The sequence below is a fragment of the Amblyomma americanum genome, chromosome 4, assembly GCF_052857255.1.
Source record: "Amblyomma americanum isolate KBUSLIRL-KWMA chromosome 4, ASM5285725v1, whole genome shotgun sequence".
NCBI lineage: Eukaryota > Metazoa > Arthropoda > Arachnida > Ixodida > Ixodidae > Amblyomma > Amblyomma americanum.
In genome coordinates this window covers 13,290,245-13,310,459 of record NC_135500.1, presented here as the reverse complement: position 1 = coordinate 13,310,459, position 20,215 = coordinate 13,290,245, and the positions used below count along the sequence as shown (strand labels likewise).

Below are 20,215 nucleotides of genomic sequence, written 5' to 3'. Positions count from 1 at the left end.
ATGCACAGGTATCTGAAAACTTTCCTAGCCCACTGCTTTTCCTCTATTTTTATCAATCGCTCCTCAAATGCTATCTTACTGCTAGCTTCTCTGCTCTCGAACGACGCCCATCCCATATCACCCTGTACCCCCTGATTTGGTGTATTGCCATGTGCTCCTAAAGCTAGCCTCCCTAAGCCACGTTGTTTAATTTCTAACCTTGCTTGAACATCCGGTCTCATGCACAGGACCGCATTACCGAAAGTCAGGCTAGGAAACATCACCCCTTTCCAGATCCCTCTTACCACTTCATACCTATTGTAATTCGACAGTGCCCTATTTTTCACGACAGCTGCATTCCTACTAGCTTTATTCATTACATATTTTTCATGCTCTGTCAGATACTCAGCACCGTTAATATCCACACCCCAAGATACTGGTACTTATCCACCGCCTCTACCGTGATCTGTATATTATGTTCGCCGCCCTCATCATTAAATGTCATGACCATGAATTTTTCCTCGCTAAACTTGAAATCGAATCTATCTCCCTCTGTACTGCAGATGCCTATCAACCTTTGCAAATCTTCCTTGTTGTCAGCCATCAGCACTAGTGCACAATGACTGTTTAATTGTTAAATGTAATTTAATGGCAATGACGGCACCCCTGACGCCGGTACCACTGTGCGGTACTCACACGTTCGGGGGCCAGTTTCACCTGGTAGGTTTTCACACTGCGCGTGTCAGCTGGGCCATCATTCGCAGCCCTCAGGTATTTGTGCCCCTGACAGTGCGCTGCAATGCACAGCCCTCGCCGATACACGGGTCAAATCTTTCGGTGGCCAGAAAGTCCTTCTTCCTCTAGAGGATGTTTTTTTTTAGTTTGCACTCTTCTCCGATGCTGAAGTGCTAGCTGACTTTCTAAGCATGCATTGGCACAACTGGGTGCAACTGCCGCTGCTTCTGTCAAGGGCCCGAAGCAAGTTCGCAGAGTGTGCCAGCCTTGCAAGAGCTCTCCTCACAAGATGAATATGCTGTGATGTTTTCTGTGCGCAGCATCCTTCCAAGGTCTGCGCTAAGAAAAGCTAAAGCTATAAAAAGCAATTCTCGGCGACAAAAGTGGGGGCTCATTATCGCGAGTAAGTTCCTCACGCGACTAAATACGTATGGTAAAATGTCTCTCATACACGAGGCTCTTGACCAAACATTACTGGTTGTCAGAAGCTAGCGCCACACTGCGGCAGGCGAAGACACTCAAGGGGAAGAAAAAAAAAGAAGGAGACGTGGCGAAGAGCGCGTGGAAGGGAGAACGGTTGGAACGCGGTCGGCGACGGACGTGGGGAAGATCTGCTGGCTCCCCGAATTTCCAGACTTGGGCCTTAGCCGCAGACGTCCGGGATACCAGACCTGGACAGCCGTCGTCGAGGGCCAGGCCCACCAGACCTAGGCACCGCGGTTCCCTTCCTGTGCGGCAGCTTCAGAACACGGGCCGCTTGGTCTTCTCCGCTGCTTCCCGAACTACCAGACCTGGGGGCCGCCTTTCTATCCACCACGGCATCCCCGGGTTACCAGACCTGGGGGCTGCCTTTCTCTCCACCACGGCGTGCCCGGACTACCTGACCCTGTCGTCCACCAGAGCGTCGACCTGAGGGCTTGATTGCGCCAACGCCCCGCCACACCTCCTCGCCCGACGCACCACCTTCACAGAGCACACTCAGGACGATGAACGTTCCGCCGAACCTTGAGTGAACGCTTCCTCTTTGTCCTTCTACCTTTCCTCTGTCTGTCGCGAGTGTTCTCTTTGTCAGCTTTCCTGTTTATGTGTTTTTACCTCCTTTTCTCTTAGTTTCTCACAATAGAGTTTCCTTTTTTCCCACATGCCGCCTGGGTTTACTTCTTCGACCTTTTACGCTGAGATAATGTGAACCTGCAGTCCTCTTTCCCATCACACTGGTCCTTTATTACACAATATCTTCAATACTGATGACTGTTACAAAAGAGGGTAGCCAACCAAGTGAGTGACAATGTCTCTGTTACATCCATGTCTTGTGGTTCAATTGCACCGGCACTCAAAAAGTATCGAAAGATATCGATGCAGCCCATGCTTGTATATCGATTTTGCCCCACAGCCGTGATTGGCCCAAACCATCTAAAAGCAGACCACGAAGGCGCAAAAACAAAACTGATGCTGTTGCGCAAAATGGCTTTGAGCTCAATGTTTCCGATGAAGATTTCTACGTGGCAAAAATGAATAATCTACGTGACAGCAACCTTCCTCTCTCTCCTGTATTGCTGGTGAAACAAAACGAGCCCAGGCAGCAATCGTAGTGATCTAAAACGAGACTATCGCTGCCAGTCGGATTCACAGCCATTCGAAGAAGAAATTGGAGCAAGTCACCTCATGCGACAAGTGCACGATACTGCCGTTTAGAAATGTCTCACCGCAAGTTTAGATGAACACAAAATTCGTAATTTCGAATAGTGAAAGGGCAGTGCGAATCGCAAATATTATTCGCAAACTATCACAAGCTTCGAATATCCCCACACCCTTACAAAAAAAGCCTTGCCTGCTTTGAGGTGCAGCCTGAAACAATGCTGCCATCTCATTTGTCTTCGACTATACTTAGCGAAAATTCCAAGTTGGCCAGTATCGATAATATACCAAAGGGGCTACTTTTGCCAAAACAAAAAGCTTTTATCAGCTAGAAAAGGCAAAAAAATTACTGTTGATTTGTGCTGCAGTTAGGTGAAATCTGAATAAGGAGAATGATGATCCCGGCTCTCTGTCGCACTGGGCTCTCGAGCGATTTGCAGCTGACACTAGCCCTCTGACTCGACTCCATCCGTCGTGAAGGCTTGCAGTCGTAACACCTTGGTGGAGGTGGCGGGATAACCACAACGGCCCTTCAGATCTTACGTCGTCGACGTTTTGCCGGTCTGCCACCTTTCGTGTTTGAGATGTCTGTGGACGGAGATGCTAGCTGCTCCTGGCTGCATTACTGTGACCCCTTTGCGGGCGCAGCAGGTGGACGAGTGGCTCGCCCTGGTCAGCCGACATAACAAGCGGGACACAAACTGGCAGCTTGCCAACATGGTGTTCTCGCTGACAGATACGGCTCCTATCTGGTATGAGAACCATGAAGATGTTTTCACATTCGGGGCGCGGTTTGTGGAGAAACTGACCAAGTCCTTCAAGCTGTCCGAAGAAGAGCAAGCAGAACAGACACTGGCACAGACCCCAAGAGAGACTTGTCCTGAAGCTTTGCAATGCAGTCTGCCCTCACATGTCCAAAGAGGACAAAAGTTTCGTCAAGGGCATCTTCATATTCCTGACCAGCAAAGGGAGCCTGCTTCTGTCTCACGAGCACTGCCGCACAATTGAGAGTTTGAGAGTTTAAAAATGTGGAAAACAGCGCTGAAGAAATGGTCACCTAGTTAGTGTGACTACAATGACAGCCATTGACACCGCTTCTTCCATCGATCTTGCCACCACCATTCGCCAGATTGTTCGCGAAGAAGTATTCCGTCGACAGGATGTCGCCCCGTTGAGCACTTATCTACGTCCCCACTGGATGGGCCACAGCCGCTATCTGTCAACGCAGCGTACTGCAGGCGCCCCAGCGGTCCCGACCATGTCACAGCCCACCACAGAGTTTTTTAATATTACCAAGAGGGAAAACTGGCGCCACCGTCTACGCGAGCTTCTTAAAGAGCATTTCATCTACAGTGGGAACGTCGGGAAGGCAGCATAGCATACTTGGCTTGGCCCCAAAACATAACTATGACTGGAGAAATACAAACTTTCGCAAATTATATGTTGTAAGGAAGAGCTGTTTTGCAATCAGTATGTCCTGTAACAAAATATGGTAACTGTACATTGTAATATATGAGCAGAAAAGCACAAAGATGTAAACGATCACCGAATTTGCTCATGGCGAGAGAGGGCTTTCTCTTCATGCCGCAAAATATCGCTAACTGTGGAAAGCGCTGCTACAGGGGACGCCAAGAGAAGGAAAACTAAAGATAAGCGCTACTATCAACTGAAGTTTAATCGAAAAAACACACAAGGTTAAATAGCTCACACAAGGCAGCCAGCAGCGCATGCGCCTACCCCCAGAATGACAAAACGAATCACTGTGTTGAATTAAGATACCGAATTTCACATTCACGGATGACAACAGATGGTGTGCTGACGCACATGTCGGAGTTTTTGTGAATATGAAATGCCTCAGATAATTCCCTTGTTAGCTGATTAGAATGCCTATACAGAATTTTTGTACTATTGAACAGAGGTGCACATGCATTTTTTCTAACTCTAACCCGTTTGAAAAAAATGCATGTGTACCTCTGTTCAATAGTACAAAAATTTTGGATAAGCATTCCAATCAGCTAACAAGGGAATTATCTGAGGCATTCATATTCACAAAACCTCCAACATGTGCGTCAGTACACCATCTGTTGTCATCCATGAATGTGAAATTCGGTATCTTAATTCAACACAGTGATTCGTTTTGTCATTCTGGGGGCAGGCGCATGCGCTCCTGGCTGCCTTATGTGAGCTATTTAACCTTGTGTGTTTTTTCGATTAAACTTCAGTTGATAGTAGCGCTTATCCTTCGTTTTCCTTCTCTTGGTGTCCCCTGTAGCAGCGCTTTCCAAAGTTTTAAAATGATGTACCAACTCGCTCAATTGTCCGTGTTACTTCAGAGCAAATATTCGTTCAAAAAATTGTTAGAGCTTAAAATACTGTACTTAAAAAGCTTGTGTTCTTGCACTGTGAAAAGTAGAAACATTTCATTGGTGCACTTCCTCCCATAACTAGCTTGCAGCACTACCAAAGGCAGACGTCCTGAGCCAATCAGCAAGGTGCACTATATGTGTTCATCCACACATAGTCGTCTGTGCCGTCTGCTAGCGACATACACAGATACAGTTAGAAAGGAGATTAAATTGATGCAGTCTACGTACCGTAAGCATAACGCTTACGTACACTAAAAGCAAGCATTACCAAAGGCAGACGTCCTGAGCCAATCAGCAAGGTGCACTATATGTGTTCATCCACACATAGTCGTCTGTGCCGTCTGCTAGCGACATACACAGATACAGTTAGAAAGGAGATTAAATTGATGCAGTCTACGTACCGTAAGCATAACGCTTACGTACACTAAAAGCAAGCATTACCAAAGGCAGACGTCCTGAGCCAATCAGCAAGGTGCACTATATGTGTTCATCCACACATAGTCGTCTGTGCCGTCTGCTAGCGACATACACAGATACAGTTAGAAAGGAGATTAAATTGATGCAGTCTACGTACCGTAAGCATAACGCTTACGTACACTAAAAGCAAGCATTACCAAAGGCAGACGTCCTGAGCCAATCAGCAAGGTGCACTATATGTGTTCATCCACACCTAGTCGTCTGTGCTGTCTGCTAGCGACATACACAGATACAGTTAGAAAGGAGATTAAATTGATGCAGTCTACGTACCCTAAGCATAACGCTTACGTACACTAAAAGCAAGCATTACCAAAGGCAGACGTCCTGAGCCAATCAGCAAGGTGCACTATATGTGTTCATCCACACATAGTCGTCTGTGCCGTCTGCTAGCGACATACACAGATACAGTTAGAAAGGAGATTAAATTGATGCAGTCTACGTACCGTAAGCATAACGCTTACGTACACTAAAAGCAAGCATTACCAAAGGCAGACGTCCTGAGCCAATCAGCAAGGTGCACTATATGTGTTCATCCACACCTAGTCGTCTGTGCCGTCTGCTAGCGACATACACAGATACAGTTAGAAAGGAGATTAAATTGATGCAGTCTACGTACCCTAAGCATAACGCTTACGTACACTAAAAGCAAGCATTACCAAAGGCAGACGTCCTGAGCCAATCAGCAAGGTGCACTATATGTGTTCATCCACACCTAGTCGTCTGTGCCGTCTGCTAGCAACATACACAGATACAGTTAGAAAGGAGATTAAATTGATGCAGTCTACGTACCCTAAGCATAACGCTTACGTACACTAAAAGCAAGCATTACCAAAGGCAGACGTCCTGAGCCAATCAGCAAGGTGCACTATATGTGTTCATCCACACCTAGTCGTCTGTGCCGTCTGCTAGCGACATACACAGATACAGTTAGAAAGGAGATTAAATTGATGCAGTCTACGTACCCTAAGCATAACGCTTACGTACACTAAAAGCAAGCATTACCAAAGGCAGACGTCCTGAGCCAATCAGCAAGGTGCACTATATGTGTTCATCCACACCTAGTCGTCTGTGCCGTCTGCTAGCGACATACACAGATACAGTTAGAAAGGAGATTAAATTGATGCAGTCTATGTACCGTAAGCATAACGCTTACGTACACTAAAAGCAAGCATTTTGCGGGACGTTACACCATTTTTCACATTCGCATTTTTAGTTGAGCGAATGCAAACGAAGCCACAAGTTCAGCCTGGTGACACCATTTGGGTGTTAAAACAGGAAGCATTTTTGTCAATAAACCACACTTCCTTTTAGGACTACAAGTGGCAGAACTGTCACTCTAACAAGAGTCTCTGCTGACACCAGCTCTTTTGGACTGGGAGCCGTCATGTTACAAGTACAACCGACTGGCGAACGGAGGCAAGTAGCCTTTGCCTCAAGGTCAATGACGACCACAGAACAAAGGTACAGTCAGAGAGAAAAAGAGGCCTTAGCTACAGCGTGGGCCACCCAGAAGTTCGACGAGTTCATCAGAGGCATCACCTCCACCATAGAAACTAATCACCTTCCTCTCATGTCATTGTTTGGAAAAATGGAACTTGATATGCTTCCTCCACGGGTGCAAAGACTCAGGCTTCAGACAATGCCTTACCAGTTTCAGATTATGTATGTACCACGGAAATTGTTGGCCAGAGCAGATGCATTGTCTTGCATCCTTCTCAAAGTGCATCCAGTAGACACTGTGGAACTTTTTGCTACCGAAGTCATGGCTTCCGCTCCAAATGTGCTTCCTGAAAACATGCAGGATATCAGGAATGCTCAAACTTGTGATGGAGAATGCAGCATGCTCATCTCTTTCTGCCAGCATGGCTGGCCAATGAGGTCAAAGATACCTCTACATATGTCAAAGTATGAATCAGTGAAAGATGAACTTTCTGTTTGTGGTGGTCTCCTCCGTAAAGGCACTTGTGTCCTGATCCCCTCAGCAATGAGCCAGCAGTCTTGACACTTCTGCATCAGGGACATCAGGGCATCAGTCGCACCAAGGCCCTCGCTCGTGAGCTTGTATGGTGGCCAGGCATAACAGCTGAGATTACCTTTCAGTGAAAGGTGTGCTCTTACTCTAGAGAATTCAGCGGAACCACTCCCTCCTACAAACCTCCCTAGTCGTCCCTGGGAAGTTCTGGGCATAGATCTCTTTCACCACAACGCTAAAACCTTCTTGGTGATAGTGGACTACTACTCCCGGTTCCCAGAGGTGATAACTTTGAAAGGTACAACAGCTCCTGTGGTCATTGATGTGCTCAAATGTCTGTTTGCCCGCCATGAGATACCGCAACAGGTGAAGTCAGACAATGGTCCGCCCTTTTCTTCATGCGAATTTGCCGCATTCGCTGCATCTTATGGTTTCGAGCACATCACCAGTATCCCCCATTGCCCACAGTCTAATGCAGCAGCAGAGCAAATGATCCGGACTGTGAAAGACATCTTCCGTAAGGCAAAAGACCCCCACCTGGCCCTTCTCAGTTATAGGGATACTCCAGGCGTGAGTGGCTTCAGCTCGGCTCAACTCCTAATGAGAAGACAACTGAGAACTTGAGTCCCAAAGCCAGATGAAAAACTTTGTCCACACTGGCCTTAACGAGAGGGGGTAGCACTGAGAGATGACCCTTATAAGAAAACGACTGTGAAGGACTTTAATCGACGTCGTCGCGCCAGTGATCTGCCATCACTTCAGTCCGGTGAACAGGTGTGGGTTCGACCCGACCAGGTGCGTGCTACAGTCCTCTGCAAGGCACAGCGTCCAAGTCCTTTGTCACCGAAGCTGAGCGAGGAACGATTTTGCAGTGGAATCGTCGACATATTGTTCCCTTTGTGGTGAGGGTAGCAGATCCCGCACCTCTCCAGCCTCACTGCCCAACACAGATGGCAGCAACACCTGATCCACCGCCTGTAACAGCAGGACCTTCTTCTGGTGATGGTGTTGTGCTCACCTGCAGCGACTGCCGTGTAGTACCCCACCAGACCGCTTGAACTTGTGACAGGGGGGAGGTGCTGGGGTCGCCACCTATCGACTTACTAGTGGCGCCCTCGTGGCTGAAGCCAAGCCATGGGGTGCTCTGAATAAGTTAGTTTGTGTTCTGTTCTAGAGCGACGTGGCTGCCCCACTCTCTCTCCCAGCCTTCATGGCTGGTGGTTGCCTCCCGGCACGATAGCACGGGAAGGCCCATACAACAGTCACGTGACATTGTGATGTCATCGCAAACTGCCCACAGTGGCAGCTTAATCAATGATTTTTCGCCAAGAGGTTCCTCAGGAACAACAGCCAGGGTCTCACAAACCCCACCAATGGCAGCACCTGCCATCACAGGGCAGTGGCACATAGCCTAACTACTGCACCACTGCATCAGGAGCTGCCGTGATGGCTCGATGGTGTTGGTGCTCGGCTGCTGACCCAAAGGGAGCAAGTTCTATCCCAGCCATGGCAGTCGAATTTCGATGGAGGCGAAATTCCAGATGCCCATGCACTGCACAATGTCAGTGCACGTTAAAAGAACCCCAAGTGGTGGAAATTTCCAGAGTCCTTCACTATGGCGTCCACATAGCCCGAGTCGCTTTGGGATGTTAGAACCCCATAAACCAAACCAACCACAGCGCTAGGAGTGAAATCAGGATTCCCGGGGAACTGTGAATGCAGAGAATGACTAATTCTAGTGGAGTACAAGTGTAAAATGATGCATTACCATGCAAAGTTACATAATATGATATAGTATCAGCCGAATTAAGCCAGTTCAGGTCAAGCAATAGCATAGAAAGCCTCGAGAGTGAAAAAAGTTGAGCGAGTTGGTACATATTATTCACAACAGTGCAGGAAACATGAACAAAAGAGGAGAATGGACAAAACAAGTGCTTGTTTTGTCTATTCTCCTCTTTTGTCCATGTTTCCTGCACTGTTGTTCATATTACCCCTTTACAATGGAATCCGATCGGCAACTGAACTTGTGGCTGAAGTTCCCTGCAGTCTTCTGCTTGAGGACCTTCCCATTAAAATGGTACAATTGTCTTTGTAAGATGGGTCAGAGGTACGGCGATGCGCGAAAAGTTCTTGACAAATCGTCGGTAATATGCACACAGTCCGAGGAATCTGCGCACAGCTTTTTTATCGGCCCGTGGTGGAAACTGTGCGATAGCAGCTGTTTCCTGCGGGTCTGGGCATACTGCCTCCTTGCTAACAATGTGGCCTAGAAACAGCAGCTCTTCACAGGCAAAGTGGCACTTCTCTGCTTCCAAGGTTAGGCCCGGCAACTTGATTGTCTCGAAACCTTTTCAGGTGCTCTTCAAAGTTCACAGTGAAGACAATGGCATAATCTAAATATACTAGACAAATCTGCAACTTCAGGCCTGCCATCACTGTATTCATTACTTGCTGAAAAGTCGCTAGTTTGGAACACAGACCATATGGCATCACCTTGAACCCCCCCCTCCCACCCATTTTTTCTTATGAGCTCATTGGCGATTTACATCTTTAGTTAACCTTTCATCTATTTTCTCAATCTGACTAGATATCGGTGCATATGCTAGCACTACTTCCAAATTGTAAAGCCTCTGACAAACATATCCTGGCTCGAAGAGGCCATACGGAGTGATGAATGCAGTCTTCTCACAATCTCTTTCATCAACCTCAATTTGCCAGTAGCCACTCTTGAGGTCCACAGATAAGAAATACTTGTCGGCCCAGTGCGTCGTCGATGCGGGGGAGGGGGTAGACGTCCTTCTTCGTTATGTTGTTGAAGCAGCAGTAATCAATGCAGAATCAAAGGACGCAGTCTTCCTCCCTCGCTAGAACAACCAGTGCCACCCAGGGGATCTTCGATAACTGGATGACGTCGTCGCGAAGCATTTCTTCGACCTGGTCCCAGTTGGCTTGTCGTTTTTGCGGCAACACACGGTAGGAGCTTTGGCGGAGAGGTCTGGTGTGCTGGCTGGTTACAATACAATGCTTGGTAATAGACATCTGTTAGACTTTCGGCGATGATGAGACGCACTTGCTGTAGCTTCGAAACAGATTACAGATATGGTCTTGTTTGTTCCGGGGCAGGGATGGGTTTATGTCGAAGATATGCTTGTGATTTTCATTAGGTGAATCTTTGGGGGCTCGAACGAAGAGGACAAAGGCGTCCCGAACATCGGATAGTTCGTCGAAGAAAGCAATCGTTGTTCTTTTCTTAACATGTCGGTATTCTTCGCTGAAGTTTGCCAGCAACACTTCAGCTTGGCCAATAGGGAAATGTGCAATGCCTCTTGCGATGCCAATGCGTCGCTCTAGAAGCAATTCCGTGTTCCCTCGATGAGAACTTCCATGTTCTTGGCATCCGTGGTACCTATGGTGACCATGACGCTTGATCGGGAGGAAAGCTCAGTCGGTTATTCAGGACACTCAGGGCGATATGCTGCTCCATGGTTGACATCGAAGGGTCCGTTGAAAGCGTGATGGGCTTGGATTGAAGGGCGATGATCGCCTGATGCTCATACAGAAAATCCTTGCCCAATATGGCGTCGCCGAAACATTGCTATAACATTACGAAGGTCGCAGGATAGGTATTCTTGACAGTCACTCGCACTGTGCATTATCTCGATAGCGTAATGAAATAGCTCCTGCGGTGCAAATTTTTGGGCCGTCCCAAGTGGTCTTGACTTTCGTCAGCTGCGCGGCCGATGTCCCATTCATTATCGAATAATTGGCTCCTGTGTCGACTAGATGCCACCCTTCGATAGTCACCTCAAATTCAGATGTCCTGGCTCTTGGAGTGCACATTGTCCTCTATGTCAGGTCACGGCTTCGTTGAGCATGTAAATCGTGGGTAGGGTGTGTCTTCAGGGCTTTTCTGGGTGGTAGCGTCATTCCGAAGTCGGATCGTTTCAATGTCTGGCTGCTGTTTGTGTGCGGCGTTGGCGTCGTGGGTGCAGCGTCTTCATGCGGCGTGGTCGCTGGAAGATCGTTGATTCGCCAGCAAGCAACCTGACCTCCACAGGTTGCTTTGTTTAGTTCCCCCTGTGGGGGCTGGAGACCTTCTGCAAACAGTCGCTACGTAACTGCGGCTCGGCGACGCAAAATGCGGTGTGGACAATGATGGTGAGCGGGACAGATGGCTCGATGACACGTATTCCTCTCAGCATGGACACTCATCGATCTTCAGTGGTCGCTGGCTGGGGTAGGATTGTGGGGCATCAATTGAAAAGCCAAGGAGGTCCATTCTTCTGTAGGGGCAGTGCTGAAGTATGTGGCTGAAATTTCCGCAATGGAAGCAGAGCGGGCGGCGCTGATCCGGGGTTCTCCACATGTCTGCTTTTCATGGCTGAGATTGCAGCATATGTGGGCGGGTGGGCGCGACTGACGTCTTTGGGGCAGGGCACAGGGCTCCTGGTGTAGAGTGGCAGGGCACTATTGCCTGCGCACCGCGGCGGCGTAGGTCATTGCTTGGGGTTCTGTGGCCATTAAAGTCGGGGTGCCAAGTGCCTGTTGCACTTCTTCCTGTACCACATCCATTAGAGTCAGTGCATGCGGCTGTGGGGAAAATGGCACCAGTTGGCATAGATGCTTGCGGACGATCTTACAGATGATGTTCCGTAGGCTGTCAATGGTGTCACTAAGGTGTCCGCATAGCTCATGGAGAAAGCTGATGGTGTCCGATTGTACTGACAAGCCCGGCTGTCAAGGGTCTTCTCGAATGCAGATGCTTTGGTTGTGAACTCGGCAATGATCTTGGGTGGGTTTTGGACTAATCCGGCGAAAAATTCATCTCTGACACCCCTCATCAAGAAGTCACTTTCTTCTCCTCTGTCATAAGAGGATCAGCGCATCGGAACCTACGGCACATCTCTTCAACGTACGCAAGGACGGTCTCAATTGGCATTGGATGCACGTCTCACGCAGTAATTTGGCCTTTCCTTTGCGGACAATGCTTGTGAATGTTTTGATGAGTTCATTCTTAAATTCCTTCTGTGTCCACAGGGAAGCCCCACGATTCTTGTACCAGGTTTTAACTGGTTCAATCAGTACGAAAAAGATGTACCATAGTTTTGCTTGGTTGTCCCACCCGTTAAATGTCGCCGCACACTCAAACTGGTACAACCATTCCTCGGCGTCTCCCTGGGGTAGACCACTGAGTGCAGGAGGATCACATGGCTGCTGAAGAACCAGCGGTGGTGATGATGCAGCAGCGTTGCCCTCCACCTGCTGAAGCATTGCTGCAGGTCCACGGCACCCAGCACCTCCACCAGACGTCATGTTCTGGTGACGAGAGTCCAGGCAGTGAGGAAGACAGCAAAAAGTGGTTCTAAAAGAAAACTGTTTATTGGGTTCAGCTAGCTGTGCCCACTATGAACTGAATAACTCAGTGGTGGCAGTGTTTGGCAGATGGAAATAAACACCGATAAAACCAAACAGATGACTTTCTCTTCACTCTCTAAAACTCCAGTAAACAACTACATTATAAATAATAGTGTCATTGAGCGCTTATCAACTTTCAAATATTTAGGCGTTGTTCTTTCTCCGGACCTAAGTTGGCATAGCCACATATAGTATATCACTAGCAAATCTTTTAAAAAATTAGGCCTTTTTAAACGTCGTCTATCTCTAGCTAACCCTGACACCAAACTGCTGGCCTACACTACTCTAGTTCGGGCATCATTGGAATATTGTTCGGTAGTATGGCATCCCCACCAAAACAACTTGTCCAGCTCAATAGAATCAGTGCAAAATAAAGCAGCACGCTTTATTGTACGGTCGTACTCTTCATACCAGAGTGTTACTGCAATAAAACAATCACTAAAACTTCTGGACCTCAACATACGACGCGAAAGTTCCACTCCCTCTACTACAACCAGTCATCTTTCGCACGCAGGCACATCACAGCAGCACATCACATATCACCTCGTACCGACCATGCGCATAAAATTCAAACAATTTTCGCTCACACAAAGAAATATCAGAATTCCCCTTTAGTATTGCCTATAAGGGAGTGGAATGCTTTACCTGCTAGCATTGTGGCTATTAACGAATTGTTGTCTTTCCCTTCATCGTTACTAACCTTTCTTAAATCAGGCGCAGCATTGTCATCTGTTTGAACTTACACCTTGTACCTTTGTTTTGCCTTGCATGTGTACATTATATTTTTGTTTATTGCACACAGCACCATGCCCACGATGTATAAGACCGACCCAATTTCATAATTAACACTTTGTTCTTTCATTCTCTTTTTTTTCACTCTGTATTATGTATGAAGTGAACCCTTGAGTATTTTGTTATTTGCTGTCCCCCCCATGTAATGCCCTGCCGGGCCCTTAGGGTAATTAAATAATAAAAAAATAAAAAAGCAACAAATGTACTGGGCGATCGTTGAACAGAATGCCCGCTACTGTTGCCGTGCGCAACTTAAAGCTGATAGCAAACTTTCAAGACACGGTGTGCAAAGTTACTGCAACAGTCTGGAACACCCAAGAATCGGCTCCGCCTGGATGGAATCAATTGAGATAGACCTGGCTGCACCTTGCATCACAAACAAAACGATAAAGCCGCGTGTCAGCACCTTTGGTGTGGTTTGTTAAGGTTTAACGTCCCAAAGCGACTCAGGCTATGATGGACGCCGTAGTAAAGGGCTCCGGAAATTTCGATCACCTGCAGTTCTTCAACGTGCACTGGCATCGCACAGTACACGGGCCTCTAGAATTTCGCCTTCATAGAAATTCCGCCGCCGCGGCCGGGATCGAACCCGCGTCTTTTGGGTCAGCAGCTGAGCGCCGTAACTACTGAGCCACCGCGGCGGGTTGTGTGTCAGCACCTTTGAAGAATGAACAAACAACTAGTACAAAGATTCGCGGAAATATTTCTTCAGGAATCGATTCTAGTATATGGTTGTTAGCCGATGACTGTGTTTTATACAGGCAATTAGAAGTGAAGCTGATGTTGCCTGATTACAAAGGGATTTATCATGTGTTCTTGAATGGTGTTCAAAGTGGGGAATGAAGCTAAACTCTAAAGAATGCATTCATGTTGCCTTTACATGTAAAAAAGTAAGTTAAGCTCAGAGTATATCATCAGCAATAATATAGTGACACAATAAAGAGAGCATAAATACTTAGGTGTGACACTCACAGCCGACTGTTCATGGAATACACATGTTGAAACCGCGGTTGCAAAGGACACCAGGACCTTAAACTTTATACAGTGAAATTTGAGACATGCGTCGTCTTGTTTGAAATCAACAGCCTATTTAATGTACATCTGATCACTGCTCGAATATGCTTATGCCATGTCCTCTGGCAAACAGCCCTCAGCAATAAAATTGAAAAAATTCAGAACAGAGCAGTAAGGTTTGACCTGTGTTGGTACGTGAGAATTGATAGCTGCACCGACAAGAAAAATGAATTAGAATAGAAAACTCTTTCCTCTCGACGAAGGAAATTACGACTTAAACTCTTGTAACAAATATTTCATGTCAAAATTGGCATTTGAAAGAAAATATACAGAGGCCATACTGTGTCTCTGCTCGCGCTGATCATTGTCTAAGGTTCTGGAACACCGTGCCCGAGCTAATACTTATGCTAGTTTATTCGTTCCATCAGCGCAGATGTGCTGTGTAAATGACTGGGGCCAAGTAGCAGCATGGCCCCAAAACATGAGGGGGGGGGGGCAGAGAGAGAGAGAGGGCAGAGCGAATGGAACACGCACCCTTGGGCAGCAGATGGTGCTGTGGCGTGCGTGCAAGCTGCCTCAGCCGCTCTGTCCGTTCACGGACAAACTGCTCGAAAGCCTCTGTCTCCACAAACCACTGCAAGAACATCTGGGCTCCTCGCGAGGATGGAGCACGGATGAAGGCGTCACGCTGAAACAACACGAGACAAGAATTACTCTGCGCCCGCAACCATCTCAGAGGCTGCAGTGGAGATGCATTTTTTCAGTGCAAAATTAGACAAATGCTCACATACATCCTGTCTAATTTGGCGCTGAAAAAAACCATTCAAATTACCAAGACCAACTAGCTCGTCGTTCTAGCATCTGCAGAAATGAACCACATGGGCCAACACAATCTTCAAGAAATGCGCACGCAAAAACTCTCTGAACTACAGCACGATATTCAGACATGGTGATGGTCAATAAACCATGTTCACAATCATGAAATTGAAGCCACGCTGTGGTGGCGCCACAATACAGTCAAAAGTAAAGTCTCTTGATGATACAAAGTACCGACACTCTCCTCCATGTGGCGCTTTCCTCCTCGTTTCTCCTCGCGCACCGGCTCCCAATGCTGCACACGGCATGCTTTTTCGTCAAAGTTCCCGTAGACCATCCGCAGCATTGAATACTGGCGAGCGTTTTGGGTTGGCTTGGGGCCTCACTGAGTAAGAAAATCTTCAAAGATGACGGTAAAAGCACTGTTAATGCTGAAAGTTACTTTGTGGGTAGGTTTGATTTTATGCTGTCTTGGCCGAAAAAAATTTTTGTGTGTATTTGAAGCTTCATAAACTTTCTGTGCCATGAAATAAGGTGTTGAAGTGTGTGTGTCAAACATAGTACGGCCGTTGGCGATAGCCATCTGCGTTAGGGTTTGTTCAGTCTGCGTGTGGATATGAAGTGCTTGTGTTATGTTTGGCACGCCTTATGATAAAATAGTCACGAGTGCACAGCAAAGCCAAATATTGGGTTTCCTAATGTGAACATGGCTCTAGTGAATTGCATCAGAACCATATGACAGAGTGCCATATGGTACAGTGCCAGCGACCACTCATCGACCGCAATAACACGAGTTGGCAGGAATGACCTGCTGAATTTTAATGCAAAATCGTTATATGAATTCAATGGCATTGGTTGAGTGCAGTAGTACCATAGCAAGTATGATGTGATGCACAGGAGAGAAGCATAAGATGGTTTAGTTTATGGGATATAACGTCCCAAAGCGACTCAGGCTATGAGGGACGCCGTAGTGAAGAACTCCGGAAACTTTGACCACCTGGGATTCTTAAACGTGCAGTATCAGCACTGATTCACAGTGCATGGATAATTAGTGAATGAGTAAGTAGTGACTGCTTAGTGAGTGCAGTTAAGATGTTGGGCGTTGTTTTCAGTGAGCATATGTGTTGGGATAACCATATAGATTTGTTACGAATTCAGTTAGCTCGTGCTGTAGGAGTAATCAGGAGATGCCAAAAAATGCTTCCTGCCAAAGTAAACCTTATCCTGTATCATGCTCTATTTGAATCGCATGCAGATATTGCCACTTGGCGTGGGGCAACACTACATACACTAATATCCACAAACTTTTGACTTCACAATAACGCCCTCAGAGCTATAGCCAATGTGGATTACTTATATCCTTCACAAACATTATTTACCAGGCACAAGATTATTCTAATAAGCTGCCTACACAAGTTTTGGGTTTTAAATATTTATAAATCATGAGCAGGCTACTTATTTAATAAATATGTCTCAATTACACGTTAACCCAGTGACTCAGATAACACGGCACCATGAATACTGGCACGTACCGTGTCCGAGAATAACTTGTGGCTTTTGTATTGAATAAGTTCGGGTTTACACGATTCCATTCCCTCTGTAATGGTCAACTACACCTGAAATCTATTCCTATAGTGTGCTGTTTTTGCGTGCCTATGCAGTGTATTGTGTGAAATATTTTGTTGTTTATTCATTATCAGAGCTTGATTTCTTACAGTTCTTTGTAATTAGTTGTTTCGTTTTGTGAATGACCTTCGAGTCTGTGTCATAAGGAGCCAAGCGTGCTGACCATTGTATTTGTTGCGCAATGTCTGCTCTTTTTTTCTCACTTTCCACCCAACTGCTAACCGAAGCAACACAGGGGTTGAGTGCTTCATCAAGCCGCAACTGCAGCTTTTTTCCCTTCTTCTCAGCCATGTATTTGACTGAAAAATAAACCTTGAACCTTGAACTAATGACTGTTAATTTCTTAAGTGTAATTAGTGAATAAAAACGGCCAGGGCGCCAAAAATGCACTGAATGTAAATGAAATTGGTGCTACTTGAGTTCGAGATGCCAAATTTATGGCCCATAATTAGTGAATAAAATGGCTAAAAGTGCTCCATAGTAAAGCACCAAATAGTAGTACCTAATTACTGACTGCTAATTATCGAATAGTATATAGTTAATTAAATGTCCAAAATTATTTGAATATCATCAAACAAACAGTCCCTGAACTGGAGGTACTAAATGACTAAACAGTGACACCTAATTATGGACACTTAATTAGTGATCAGTAATTACTGAATGAAACTGCCAACAATGTTACGAATGTAATCATACGAACAGTACTTGAACTAGAGGTAGTAAAGGAGTTAGTGGCAACTGCTAATTAGTGACCCTTCATTAGTAATAAGTAATTAGTGAATAAAATTACCAAAGATGCTCCAAATATAAACATTTTGAAACTTGGAAAAATACACCTTAGCGCAAATAAATTCACACAGACAAAAGAGACAAGGAGACAACGGACAGGCGCCAACTTCCAACTGTTTATTGCACAAGAAAAGCATAGATTTATAGCCTCAGGCTACGCCAACCTTTTTCACTCCATGTGCTTTATTGCAGCCATTACCTATCGCCTCGCATTATCAGTTTTGCACAGAAAATCGTACTCCGCTGCATACAGTTTAACTGAAGTATCACTCACACACAAGGCTGCCTTTTTCTTTATGTGAAAGGCTTCCAATAAAAGCCTCGCCTGCTTAATCTTGCTCCTGCCTAGAATTTTTGCCTTTTCTAGTCGAGGTTCACACTTGCACGTGTTCACACGGCTGACCAAATTGGCACATTTATCTTTATTATTTGGCTTTATTATTCCTTCTTATTATGCTGGCTTCCCCTCGGTGGTGTTGACTGCTGTCGCTGAAAGCCTCCCCCAAAAAACAAAACGCTGCAGCAGTCCAAAGAATCCGGAAGAAGGGGGCCCTGCGGTAAAACCTGAAGTTAAGCCCTATGTGCCCAAAGTGTCACACAATCTCAAGAAGGTGGCTAACAGACACAAGGTACCACTGGTTTTTTCAGCCCCAAACGAGTTGAACAATCTTATACCCTGGATTTGTGGCATCGAGTGCCCTGGTGCAGTATAAAACATCAGCGTACCTTCATCCGCTCTGTGGAAGGAGTGGTGTGCTAGATACCCCTTACCTATGGAGTGTCCTATGTAGGGCAAACGGGGAGGTGCATCAACAAACGCCTTGGGGAACATTGCAAGAAGGTAGAAAATAATAAAGATAAATAAGCCAATTTGGTCAGCCGTGTTAACATGTGCAAGTGTGAACCTCGACTGGAAAAGGCGAGGATACCAGGAGTAAACAGGCAAGGCTTTTTATTGCAAGTCTTTCACATAAAGAAAAAGGCAGCCTTGTGTGTGAGTGATACTTCATCAGTTAAACTGTATGCAGTGGAGTACGGCTTTCTGTGCAAAACTGACAATGCGAGGCGATAGGTAACGGCTACAATAAAGCACGTGGAGTGAAAAAGGTGGGCGTAGCCTGAGGCTATAAATCTATGTGCTTTTCTTGTGCAATAAACAGTCGGAAGTTGGCGCCTGTCTGTTGTCTCCTTGTATCTTTTGTCTGTGTGGATTTATTTGCACCAAGGCATATTTTTCCAAGTTTAAAAGTGCTAAGCCAACTAGCCCGGCAACATGCCTTACTAAAATATAATAAAATTAACAGTAATTGAAATCTACGCAATAAATGACCAAATAGTAATGCCTCATTAGTGACCACTAATTAGTGACTTAACCAAAATTTTGTTAATGTAATCAAATTAAGTATGAACTTAGCACATGTCAACATATCATCCGCTTTCACGTTGCAACTATGTCAACATAGCCTGTAACTCAGCCAGAAGCAAACCGCAATCACTACTCCCTAATGCATGGCTGCAGTATTCAAAGCAAATGCAACGATAGGAGAAGTACATCATCCCTTTACTTCGAGTGGGGGATGCAGATATCAGAGAACAAGCTTGAAATAACAGCTCCTTTGGAAGGCACTGCTTGGGTTTCAGTAGAAAAAAAACGGCTTCTAACATATTCAGGTCAGGTGTGGTCAAGCTCATGTATTCAGATGCAAGGTGACATGTTAAAGCCGAAAGGTAAGAAAGGGGCCTTGCCTTGCAAACAACGCTGTTCCATGTCGGAACGACGTCCTTTCTGCCAATGTTGTGAAGCCACTGCTTCCTTCCCAAGCCATTGCACATTATTTGCAAGATCATAAAAATGGCGAAGCCATCCTCACGCTTCTCACTGCAGTTAAATGCACAGCACAGCTCAGAGCACAGAAAACAATGCGTGCTACGTCCACTGCACCCAGGCAAGGCAAAAAAATGGTGCGAACCGAAAAGAAAATCACAAGCAAAAGCACAAGCTGCATACGTTTCCATGGACAACGGCAGAGAGACCAATCAGCGTGAAGCAAAACCCCGTGTACAGTCAATGGCTGCAGCCCAGCAGTGCAGAGACAAGGAGGAAGCGAGGAGGTTGCGAGCAGGTTGCGTGGCGGCGGCGAAGTTCTAAGAGTGGCGGTACTTTCAAATTATCAAGGGACTTTAGTTAAAAGGATTGGCACGCGCGGGTCTTCTTCCTGTTTGCCAGCACATTCAGGCACTATGCTAATAGACTTAAGAGCATTTTCCATGGCAAGTTTTGTAGCGGCAGCAACACACAGAGAGCCTGGAAACAGGAGGTGTCTACGCTGTGGTGGAACGGTTGTAGGACTATGCAGTTATCAGGCTTAGACTAGAACGATTTGTGTAAACATGACGCACTGTTTTCTAAGAAACATCAAAGGGCTCTGTAAGACGGTTGTGTTATGCTTGGGCACAAACACCGTCAGTTATCTGCAGTTTCACCTCTTTTCTCCCTCCCCTCATCACTTGACACTGGGCTGCCGACGACAGCGCAAATCCCCTGGAAGCCTCCTGACGCACCGGTCTGACACTGCTGACCAGCCACGTGACACCT

At 46.3% G+C, this 20,215-nt stretch overlaps 1 protein-coding gene and 1 pseudogene across 3 annotated transcripts in view; one reads left to right on the top strand and one right to left on the bottom strand.

The window, feature by feature from the left end:
- The window catches only part of LOC144127801 (DENN domain-containing protein 2D-like), a 352,039-nt gene that overhangs the window by 4,512 nt on the left and 327,312 nt on the right, over window positions 1-20,215 (bottom strand). For 2 of the 3 annotated variants that reach the window (XM_077660720.1, XM_077660718.1), the window contains one exon: window positions 14,923-15,076. The exons of the other annotated variant lie outside the window; for it this stretch is intronic. In XM_077660720.1, coding sequence (XP_077516846.1) covers window positions 14,923-15,076 — 154 coding nt within the window. The remainder of the gene's footprint in view (window positions 1-14,922; window positions 15,077-20,215) is intronic. 3 annotated transcript variants of the gene reach the window in all.
- LOC144127630 (uncharacterized) lies at window positions 634-8,364 on the top strand (annotated as a pseudogene).